We start from the raw sequence: 11,613 nt of genomic DNA, 5'->3' as shown, positions 1-11,613 counted from the left end.
AGGGAAATTTTCACTTTCAACTAACTCAGTCCTCAACCGGAGGGAAAGAGAGTTCCGGATTAGGCGTCGGAAAATCAAAATAACGAGAGCTGTGAGAAACACCCGAAGAGGTGCACAGAGCACGTTCGAAAGAGAACGTAAGTGTGTTCGTTGGGGTGGGGGGTTGACGGGAGAATAGTCAAACACATCCCTCATCTTTCTCCAGGGTGAAACCAACGGAATGGTCCCCAGATCCGGCTCCACGGGAAAGAGTCCTGCACCCCCTTCCCTGGGAGGCTCCCCGCACCTCCTCCCACCCACACGGTTGGAAAACACCCAACTTATTTTACATTTTATTTAAAATCTCAACACTCGATCATTTATTTCGTTTTTTGCAACCAAACAAGTAATAAATATTATTTAGCACTTTTTTTTTCTTTTTACAAAAATAAAACAGATGATACACTCTCTGCAAGGGACGGCGGTCAGAGGAGGGATGTTATGTGGCAGACGCCGTGAAGCCCATATTGCCACGCTGGGAGCGCCGAGCCGGTTTGCGAGGACGCAGGAAGCACTTGGAAAAGTTTGTCATTTGTGTTAAACGTGGCAAAAAGAAACCAATATAGAGGGAACCCGGCTTCGACTCCGGAGGGGCTCGCAGTCACGTGAGCAAACAGCTTAGCAGCACGCACTTACCTCATTATTGATCATGTATTTACACATCCGAGAAAGAAAAAATTTAAAAAGCCAACAGAACTCCCAAATAACCCAAACTATATTCACAGCACATGCCTTTGAGTTCTGTCAAACCCTCAGGTATCAGAATGACTGCCCCCCAATCAGGTAATAAACCAGATCACTTTGTGCTTAGAGACGGAAAGAACGGGAAGGAGGGAGAGTCTATTTTAAAATAACTAAAAACAAAACAAAAAACAAAAACACACCCGCCCCCAAAGTCGACAGTTTTAGATTCTTCCAATCCACAAGTGGTTCTATTCTGACCTTCTATAAAGCTTGCTCGCACTGTTGAAAAAGGAACATAGATTTATTAGAAAACCCCAAACCCCCCAAACCAAGAGGAGCGACAGGGAGGAACGGGCTTTACCCAGATTGAACGCGACCGTAAGTGCTTCTGGTACCGAACGCCAGCTTCCAACTAACCCGTGGCCCCCGGCCCTGGGCCAGGGACGACCCCGGAGGCCGAGGCCCAACGGCCGCTCGTGGAGCTCAGCTCTCCGCGAGTCTCCCACCCGGCGAGAAAGGAGGAAGGAGGGACAGTCGCCCACGGTGTCCTCCCTCCCCCGTGTAACGAAGTGCTGCTCGGGCCGAGTGAGGAAACCACCGTTTTAAGAATCCACTCTTTCTTGGAAAATGGAGGGGGGGCGGGGGGACGTCGAGGGAGGGATGCACCTAGCAGCGCCTTCTTACAACACTGTGTCTATCGGAGCAGCGCTATTTAAAGCCGGAGAGGGCTGAACCAGGTCCCAGAGCGAACGCCCCTCTCACTCCCCACTGTTCAGTGCGCCCCCCCCCCTTGCTCCGCTTCCCCAGCGCGGGTGTCCTCACCAACGCCCCCACCCCCAGCCCCAGCCCCAGCCCCAGGTCCTGCGCTCCTCGGAGCTGAGCTCCCGCGGGGGCCCCCCACCCCCCGGCGCCGGCCAGTCCTTGCTTGCCCGCAGCCTCCGGGTCCCTCCGCTCGCCAGATCGCGCCGGCGCGGGCCAGCTCACTTGGCGTCGGAGGCGAGGCGCGGCAGGCTGCCGGCGCCCATGGCCGACACGTGGTGGTGCGGCGGCGGCACCTGGCACATGCTGCAGGGGCAGGGCATGCCGCCCCAGTGCTGGAAGCCGCCGCTGCCGCCGCTGCCCCCGCCCCCGCCCCCCAGCGGGGCCGCCGCCGCGGCCGACGGGGACTTGAGCAGGCCGTGCGGGGGCCGGATGGAGCCGACCGACGACAACCCGGAGCCGGGCAGGGAGGCGCTGGACACGGCGGCGGCCGCGGCCGCAGCGGCCGCGGCGGCGGCGGCGGGAGGCAGGATGGGGTGGTGAACCGCCGGGTGGTGCGCGGCGTGCGCGGCGGCCGCGGGGTGCGCCGTGGCGGCGGGCAGGGGCGCCGAGTGCGCCAGGCCGCCGCAGGCTGACGGGTGGAAGCCCGCGTGGTGGCCGCCGTAGATCTCGCTCACCAGGCGCTTCATCTCCTCCAGCGAGTTGGTGAGCATGAGGATGTAGTTGCGCGCCAGCAGCAGCGTGGCGATCTTGGAGAGCTTGCGCACCGACGGGCCGTGCGCGTACGGCATGACCTCGCGCAGCCCGTCCATGGCGATGTTGAGGTCGTGCATGCGCTTGCGCTCGCGGCTGTTGATCTTGAGGCGTAGCTGCTGCAGCTCGGGCTCTGTCATCTGCTTCTTGTCCTTCTTGGTGGACGAGGCGGCCGCCGACGAAGTGGACGACGACGTGCTGGACGAGGATGACTTGAAGCCGCCGCCGCCGCCCAGCTTGTCCCCGGGGTGCGCGCCCGCCGCGCCCATGGCGCCGCGCAGCTCTGCGCTCAGCTCTGGCGGGCAGTCGCTCGGCGTGGACGAGGACACTGTGCCTCCCGTGAAGCCGCTGCCGCCGCTGCCTTTGCTCCGGGCGGGCAGAAAAAGGTCATCGGGCTCTGGCGACGACGGACGACTGGACACCAGGCTGGCGTCCGAGTCCATGGCCCCGAGGGATAGTCGCAGCTTTCGCAGAGTCCTCCCTCTCTCCCTGGGCCCTCGGAGCTTTACGCACGCCTCCTGCGAAGAGAAGAAACAGGAGAGAGAGAGAGAGAGAGAGAGGGAGAGAGGGAGAGATCGAGCGTGAGGCACTCAGAGAAAGAGAGCGAGAAGCTGCTCCCGCCTGCACCGCAGCGCGCGCTCCAGGCGCGGGTGGCCGGTCGCTCCGTGTCCACCTCGCTGTGTCTGGCCTTCCTTCCCGCGGCACGCAGGTGCGCGCCAAGTAGTCCCTCTCTCGCGCTCCCACCACTTCTTCCGCTCTCATCCACAGGTTGTTTTATTCCAGGGAGCATTGGATGGCCCTCAGTGAGGGCGGCATTGAGGAGGCTTTATGCCTTCAATTAGGAACGGGGAGGCTCAATCCCCAGGGCTGGAATGGTTAAGGGAGGATTTTTTTCTTTGGGATGGTGGAGCTCTAAAGAGAGAAGTCTTTATTTGGTTTGTCCAACGCCTCGACCTTATCTCCACCGGCACCGCGCAACAAACACACACAGGCACCCAGCGCCGGCGAGCCTAGATAACATGCGCTGCGTCCGGGGGGCCGCGGGGAGCTTGCCAGCGGACCGGGACTTGGCCAGAAGGAACTGTGGTCGCCCCGACTTCTCGCATTTGGGCGAAGGGGATGCTGCGATGAGTGTGGGGAGAGTCAGCAGCGACGGCACCCGGCAGAACTGGCGGGCAGGGGCGGGATCGGGGCCCTCTCCCACGGAGCTTCCTGGGTCGCAGGCGAGTTGAGGGGCGTCTGTCCCCGGGATATAGACTGGGGCTGCTGGGGGGCGGGGACACTTACTGTGGATGCAAGGAGAGGAGCTCGCTCCCAAAAGCCGCAGCGGAGAACCGGGCTCCGGGCGCTGAGGTCGCGCTGGTCTATAATAAGCATCCGCACCTTTCGGGGCTCGGCCGGTTTTTATAGCCCGGTGGCGGCGGCGACCGCGGCGGCGGTGGCCGAGGCGGGGGGCGGGGAACAATGTGCGGGTCCTGGAGGGGCCGCCGCGCCAATGAGCTGGGCCAGCCCGGGGGGCTGGGAAGCTGATGTCATCCAGGCTAATTCCGCTCAATGAAACTCGCCGGGCCCGCACACGCCTCCTCCCCGCGCACAGCCAATGGGCGTCGGCGGCCGGGAGATTCTTGGGGAGGGACGGGAGGAGGAACCCGCGGAGGGGGTGTGAGAGGCGAGGGGGAGGAGAAGGGCGGGCTTGCCGGGGAAGTACCGAGGGCAGAATAGAATGCAATTAAGATAGAGGGAGAGAGAGAGGGAGCGTTGTCAAGTTTCTATGAAAATACGGTGACCACAGAGTCAGGCTGGGGGATGGGGTGGGCTGGGGGGTTCTGCCCATGAACTAACCTGATACCCAACGCGATCGGATCTTTTGGGGATGCGCACGAAGAACCCTGGCGATTCCGGAGCTGGGACTGGAGGCTCCTCTTTTGCTTTTCATCTCACTCTGGGGTTCTCGCGGCCTGTCCCTGTCTCAAGGGTTTCATCAACACGTGGGCATTTTGAACCCCAAATGTAAACGAGAACCAAGCACAAAGCCCCTACTTTATCTCAAGCTAAGCGCGCCTCCGGGAGCTGGCCGTAGCGGCTCCTCGGCGGGCGGCTGGTAGCGCCCCCAGCTGGGAGCAGGGCCTTGCGAGGCAGAGGGCGGGGAAGGAAGTAGGGGACCTACTCCTGAACGCTGTTTTGAAAGAAATCACAACTCTTCATAAAGTCAAGAATGGTGTAGACACAGGGACGAGATATTTCCCCACAGTAACCACACTAACAGAAGGGCAGAGTCTAGAGCCCAAAGTTAAGAGCCCCCCCCCCCCCATTTATTAGCTCTGGAACCGATGACGGTATTTTCAGCATCATTCTTGTGGTCATCACCACGCCACCGAGTAGGAGGGAAACTCTAGTTTGTCTGGGGGGAAAGAAAGTCTAAGTCCTGTGCAAAGACTTCTCCAGGCCTTGGGCCAGGCAGTGAGATCCAGCTACTCAAGGCCGTGTTCAGACACATTGTAGCAATCACAGCTTGGTCGCTACACCCAGAAACTCCTGCCCTTCAGGGATTAAACCTGGTTTTAGAGAAGCGGCTAACTGAGGTAGTTTAGTGATACGACGCATCCACCCATTTTACGGATGGGAAAATCAAGAGACTGTGTCTGCAGCAAGCCTACAGAAAAAAATTGCTAACCCTTTACAGTTCAGATGCCTGCATTCCTTACAGTAGTGGCAGCCCTGCATCTCTAACTTGTTCCCTGAGCTGGATTCCTTACATCCATGCCTTTCCGGTACAGAAGTCTGGTTCTGCAGATCCCGGACCCTAGCCCTTTATCTGCACAAGCACATACACAAACACACCCCAGCCCTCCCTCCTCTGTTTAGTGGTTGTTGGGGAACTTTTACTCTGCATGTATGGCTTTAAAAACAGAGTAATTCGCCTTCAAATTGGGAAAGCACAAAATAAAACAAATACAAAAATAAGCCCACGGTATTGCTCCCGGTGTCTGGGTAAAACGAGGATAGAAAACCTAGCCGGCTATTGCCTTCGCCCCCATCTCGTGCTTTCTGGAGCATTATTTTTCAACCCGCGTGTTTCCCAGTTGGCTCTGCAGCCATCCGTTAAATATGTACTTAAAACATGAAGAACTGAAGCGTGGAGATATGTCGAGCAACGGTTATGGAGGATGACCCATAACCGCTGAATTAGGAGAATCTGTCACATGGTCCAACTCAGGGAGCCAGGGGTGGGGAGCAAGAAGAGCTCGAGTATTAGAGGCTGGTTCCTTTGAGCCTCTCCGACCACAGACAGTGAGGACATTTGCGGCAATGTGAGCTGTGGGCCACCAGCTGAGGCGTGGACTTGTGCGCACGCCTGTGTAGCTAATAAACACCGGCAGGCGCACCGTGCACGCTCCTGGGCTGCAGACGCTGAGGTTAGTCCAGAGGGTGGCACCTTCTTTTGTTGCTTGCCACTGGCAACTGTCCTGCGTCCTGCGGTCCGCGAGAGTGCGCGGTCTGGGGTTCTTCACGCGCTTTCTCCAGTGGCTGGAGTTGGAAGCCCGGGCGAAGGTTGAGGGGCCCGTTCTGGCACCATGCATATTTAGAGCCCAGGAGGGCAGAGGCCAGAGGCAGGAGAGCTGGCTTACTCGCCGGGTTCCCGCGTGAAAGCCCATACGGACGCTGCAGGCCCTAGCCCTGTGCCACTGCCCAAGGGCAGGGGCGGCTGTTCTGGGCTGTGCAGCGGCACCTCGCGGTCTTCACTCCCCACGCCCTGCTGGCAGCTCTAGGCCGTAGACCCCTTCTACCGGCAGCACCCCCCAGCATTCTATGGTTGCCGGAAACTTGCTCGCGAGGTAGGGGCAGTCTGTGTCTCCCCTGGGCTCTTTGAGCCCAGGGCAAATCAGTGGCTGGACTCATCTCTCTGGGTCTCTGAGTCCTCCTACCCCCTCCAGGAATCATCGAAAACAAGAGCCGGGCCGTTGGCGCATGTCCTCGTGCGTCCTGGAGGCGTCCTGGCATTTGCTCTGGTCTTGAGCCCCGCGCCTGGTCTGCAGGTCCTGGGCGGGTCCCGGACAACGCCGCAGCCCCTGCCCGCGAAACTGAGTGCTCACTTGCCAAGGCTAAATGGCCCGGCTCCGCGAGTTCCTGGCTGGCCCATGCGTCCAGAAACTGTCGGCCTCCTCCGTCAAAACGGAAGACGTGTTTTTCCCTCTCCTTTGTGTTTCCCTCCCACAAAAGGCCGGGTGCGCGTCGGGGCCGGCCTTTGCTCAGTCTCCTGGCGGCCCGGGTGGAGCTTGTGCCAAATCGGCCAGGGCGGGCTCGAGCGGGGCTCCGAGGGCTCAGACCTCCCACTGCTTCCCGGGTTCCTCCCGGGCCATTCTTCTGCGTTCTCGCCTTGCCCTTCCCCAAGTTCCTGCACACATTCAGGCAGCGGCTCGGCCACACTGCCAAGGAGAGCAGCGTCCTTGCTCAGGGCGAGCCAGGGCTGACGGTAGGAGGCGAGGCTGAGGGCACTGGAAAGGAAAGGAAAGGAAAGGAAAGGGAAAGGGAAAGGGAAAGGAAGGAGCATTTCAGCAATCGCTTCAGGTCCGGAAACCAGAAGGGATGCGGAATGGCAGTGTTTGGCGCCCAAAGGAGAGCAATAAGACCCCTCGGGAGAGCTCTGCAAACAAACAGTATCTGTCTTCCTTGTAAGACTCAGCTCCCAGAGAGGTCCAGGGTCATCCCCGTCTGGGACCCAGCGCTGAGCACAGGGCCTGACACGTGGAGGGTGCATGGTAAATACTTCTGAATGCACAGGCCTGCAGACGTGCACATGGACTGATGTGAAACGTGACTGGTAAAACACATGTAATATTCCATGTTCACAGTAAATCATGAGGTCTGTAATCTGGACTGCCAGAATATGGGAGCTTTTAGAATGACAAGGGTAGTGACTTCCATCTAAAAGCCACCTTAAAGGGAGTTAAGCTGTGCTAGACTTTTAGTGGGTCTTGACAGACTTCATCTCTTTTAATCTCTCACTGGCCCTCGGAGGGTCATTTGCATACTTTATTTAGTCCCATTTTGCGGATTGGGAAACTGACTCTCGGGAGACGTGTGGACATTTGTTCAAGGTCCTGGGCGCAGAAGAGCAGGTCCAGGCATCAGAGACTGAGCCGCCGTCTTGGGTTGGCTGCTTTCGGCCTCAGATTCTCATTCCTAAAATGAAGGTTTCTAGAAGATACTGTGACCTCTAAGGGTGTGTCTGCTGCAAGATTCGGAGGAACGGGGGAAAGTCGAATGACATCGTCCCTTTGCAGTTTCTCTAGTCTGTCAATACTCAAGTTGTTGGAGTGCGAGGCGCGGAGAATGGAGGGGCCCCAACCTGTCAGCAGAGGCTCAGCCTGGGCAGAATCTGGAAGGAATGCCCAGGTGCTTGGGAGGAGGGGTGCTGCGCTGGGAAAGCCAAGAGGGAAATGACAAAAAAGCCCCCAAAGAAACCCCAAAACTAATAGCCCATTCTCCCTCGTCAGTTCTGCCCTCAGAATCACCCACCTCCATTGAGCTAGCAAGACCGCCCGGAAGGATCAATGCTACTGAAGTCAACCTCGACCTCCAAATTCACCATGGAACGAAGTTGGGAGAGGACTGAGGGGCGATTGGAAACCAACTTTATAGATCTCATCTCACAGTTCTCTCACCCAAATTGTGCAACAGCCCTTCGGCGGTGTTAAGGAGGGGGCACCGTTGTTCCCATTTTACAGATGAAGATATTGAAGACTAGAAGTCAGGGCAGGGGCTGGGTTCCAGCCCACTGGATCCCAAGTCCCAGGGGCTTTGGTGCCTTAGTCCTACCTTTCCCATCCGCTCCCTCTCCCTGTCGGAAAGACTCTAGGCGCCTCCCCTTTCTCACCACCCCTCCCCCCTCGCCCCAGCGTGCAGATGAATCGGAGGGTGGAGGATCGGAGTGAACAGGTTGGGGAGCACGGATGCGGGTGTCCCTGGTCGGGTAGCTGGCTCTGAGGTGAGGTGCGCCGCCCTCAGGTATAGGGTGATGCGGACAGAAGGGACGAGAAACCCCCGATCCGGTCTGGAGCTAAGACCCTGGGTAAGAGGAAGCGCGGGAGAGAGTCTTCCAGGCTACAGGTGACAACAAGGCGCCGCCGACCTCCGGAGGCAGGACGTGCGTGCGCTCCCCGCACTGCGCAAGGACCCCGGGGCAGAGCCGGGACAGCGGCCCTCGTGGAGGGCGCCGAGCGTCTCGGCTCCGAGGGCCTGTTGCTCAGCGCCGAGCACGGGTCCATGACCTGGCTTGCTGAGTCGGGAAAATGGAGCGGTGTGACCCTTCCCCGTCGGCCTCAGGATCCAGCCCTGGCCTGATCCCTGCCGGCTTCTCCCGGGTCTCCCGCGCCCTCTCTGCCTTTCGCGGGACCCGGAGCACCCGGCGGCTCTGCTCTTTCCCCCACCTTCGCCCACGTGCTCCTCTACCCCTCGCGCCCTTCCTCCCACCCGTCCGTGCCTCCTACTGGCCTGTCCGGAGCCTGCCTGGAAAGGCCCCCCTGACCCCCTCCTCGGGCCCCTGTGGCACCCAGAGCTCTCCCCACCCCCACCAGGGTTCACCCCGCTCCGGGGCGAGGGTCTGGCTCCCTCCCCGGTGGGGAGCCCCTGGAGGGTCTTCACGGTGCCGGAACTTGCTTTGCATCTCTGGGGCCCGGAGCAGGGACCGGTCCCAGAGAGCTCAATAAACCGAAGTCAGGGCCACAGATAAGACAGTGACCCGAAGAGTTTGAGTGGAGTTTCCACACACCACAGAAGACTACGGTAACAATAGCGTCAGAGGTGCAAGTTTCCCCCCCTCAGTAAACCAGGTTCAAAACTGCCGGATGAGGACCGTGCGGCTCACTCCTGGCTCTATGGGGGGCGGGGCGGCAGACACCCCCTCCCTCGACCCCAGGCAAACAGGTCAGCTCGGGAAGTGTGGGGCGGGAGATGGGCCCAGATCTCTGCCCGCGGGCTTCGGGCCGCACCGGGACCCGCAAGAAGGGAGAAGCGCTCGCGACAGGTGCGGCAGGGTCCCGGGACCTGGGCGCTGGCGCCGCCGAGGATCGGGGCAGGTCCCTCCGACGCCCGGCGCCCTCCTCCGGCTCAGCCCGAGCGCACGGCCGGCGGGGGACTCCCCAACCCGGGCTCCCGGACCCGAGCCCCCAGCTGCGCGCGGCTTCCGAGCGCGCGGGGAGCCGGGACGCGCCGCCGCGTGGCCCACGCCTCAAACTGGCCACCACGCTGGGCCCGAGGCCCGCACCTTCCTCCGGGTGGGGACCCGCGACAGTGCCCAGGCACGGCCCCGGCCCCCTGCACCGCGCGCGCGGCCTCCCTCTGGGGTTTGAAGAACGCGGTGGAAAGACAGGAGCTGGGCACGTTCTGCTTCTCTTCTTCCTTTTTTCCTTTGTGCTCTTTTCCATCGCTTCTGTTAGCCTCCCCTCTTCCCTTCTGCTTTCTCCTTCCCCTCCGGTTATGTATATGTGAATCTTGTTTTTGATTTTCCCTCCTCGCTGAAATGACACCTGCCGGGCCTGAGGACCCGCGGAATCAGCATTTACAGCGGCGCTTGGTGGAAATCCAGAGTCTTAGGCCCATCCAGACCTTGTGAGACAGAGGCTCCATGAACCAAGCTTCCCAGGTCATGCGCAGCACATTCGAGTTTGAGAAGCATTGCTCTAGATCTTTTGGGGGCTCGTCCGCAGGTATGTGCCTCTTCTTCCTCAAGGTCCTTGAGTCTTCCAGTCCCAGACACACACCCTGGCTGGGGCTGACAAGGCTATTTCCTGGAGATGCCACAACACTGCCCCAGCCATTTACATGGTCCTCACTCTTAGCCCCTTGACCTCTGTTAAATAAAATTTAGTACACACTTTAAAAAATGCATGCCCATTGTAAAACAAGCAAAAATAACTTTGAAATAATACAGAAGGCAAAATCACCAGCAGTCCAACCCTATTCCTCTGCAACAAGTCACTGTCAAAGATTTTGGTGAAAGTCCTTCCAGATTGTATAAGGCTTTGTAACCAGCTGCTTTCATTTCTTAGCCTCTCTTGGACGTCTTTCCACATCAATACGAGATTCACCTGACCCCTTTAAAAGTAGAAACCTGCACCAATCCATCCCCTTTAGATCCTCCCCTTGGTTGCCTGTTCAGCCTTGAAAAGCTGGTCAGCACCAGAACCCCCTGAAAACATGTTTCTGCTGTGTGTGCTCTTGTGGTGGGAGGACCATGGGGTCAGGGCTCTTGCCTGACCAAGCAAGGTAGGTGCTCCCCTCCTGGTCCCTGCTGGGCTCTCTGCAGCAGCAGGTTCTCCTCTAAGGAGTCCCTCCCTCCCAGCAGATGTAGTGGGAAGAACTGGTTCCCACTTTGCCTACAGTCCGATGTGGAGGAAACTGAACCCACCCTTCTGAGACTTGGATTGGCTCAAGGGACGATGTTCAGCATGTGAACAGAGCATTCCTTCTCTGGGACTGTGACCAGGGCAGAACTTGAGGTCCAGGATTTTGGAAGATGCAGGAGTTTTTAGACATTCAATTTCCTTATTCTGTCCTCACTTCCAACCCAAAAGATCATGCACTTCTGGGTTGGCTCTAAGGCTAGGTCTAAGCAAAGAGACCATTCTATTTAGGCAGTATTCACAGTTTTGACTAGAAGAAGAAAAAGAAGAAGAAGGGAAGGAGGGAGATGAAGGGGGGAGGAAGAGGAGGAGAAGAAGGCAGAAGAAAAAAAAGAAACCATATCATATAAACTGGAATTCTCTCTTTTTAAAAACATGTTTTGAATAAGTACATGCCTAAAATAGCACATGCCTAAAATAATACTCAAACAGTATAAAGAATATTTGATTAAAAGTAAGTCTACCCTGGTACAACAGACCTCTTTCCTCCAGGTCTCCAGAGGTAACTACTGTTACAGTTTCTTATGTATTCCAGAAATACACACACACACACACACACACACACACACACAGACCAGCACACCAAAAGTACACATATTTACAAGACACCTTCTTCTCAAACACCCTCACCAGGGTGGTCAGAGGTACAAGGAGCCTCTCCTCATCTAAATGAAGAGTTACCCCCACTTCGAAGGCAAGCATCACAGCATCAGAATCTGAGCACTCCAGGTGTCCTGATGGTACTTTTCCTGCTCCCCTTGGTCACAGACAAACTAGGACAATCAGAGCCCCAGGTAATGAGAGATGAAGGAGCTTCCTGCTCTGAGTCAGCTTCTCCAAAGCGTCCCCAAGATGGGACTTTTAGTCACTGCCCCAAACTTGCAGGTGAGTCCGTTGGTTTGTTTTTTTTTTTCATATTATAATTGCAATATCAATAGTATGTCTTCCCTCTTATCTGGAGGGCAATCATACT

General features: G+C 57.9%; 1 protein-coding gene across 1 annotated transcript; it reads right to left on the bottom strand.

The window, feature by feature from the left end:
• Nucleotides 1-336: 336 nt before the first annotated feature.
• Nucleotides 337-3,777, bottom strand: OLIG2 (oligodendrocyte transcription factor 2). Its single transcript, XM_031037243.2, has 2 exons — nucleotides 3,523-3,777; nucleotides 337-2,753 (listed from the first exon to the last, which is right to left on the bottom strand). Exons 1-2 carry the CDS (start codon nucleotides 3,610-3,612, stop codon nucleotides 1,704-1,706), a joined length of 1,140 nt encoding a protein of 379 aa, XP_030893103.2. The 5' UTR covers nucleotides 3,613-3,777; the 3' UTR covers nucleotides 337-1,703.
• Between the last annotated feature and the right edge of the window lie 7,836 nt (nucleotides 3,778-11,613).

The sequence above is a fragment of the Leptonychotes weddellii genome, chromosome 1 (assembly GCF_054177405.1).
Source record: "Leptonychotes weddellii isolate Sample4059 chromosome 1, ASM5417740v2, whole genome shotgun sequence".
NCBI lineage: Eukaryota > Metazoa > Chordata > Mammalia > Carnivora > Phocidae > Leptonychotes > Leptonychotes weddellii.
Note: the sequence above shows the minus strand (reverse complement) of the source record. Positions and strands in the feature narration are given on the sequence as shown.

Bases quoted from the DNA above. Each gene is read 5' to 3' on its own strand.
- OLIG2 (XM_031037243.2), bottom strand. From the start codon at position 3,612: ATGCTTATTATAGACCAGCGCGACCTCAGCGCCCGGAGCCCGGTTCTC. The intron at 2,754-3,522 runs GTAAGTGTCCCC...TTCTCTTCGCAG, and splicing joins CTCCTCTCCTTGCATCCACA to GAGGCGTGCGTAAAGCTCCG.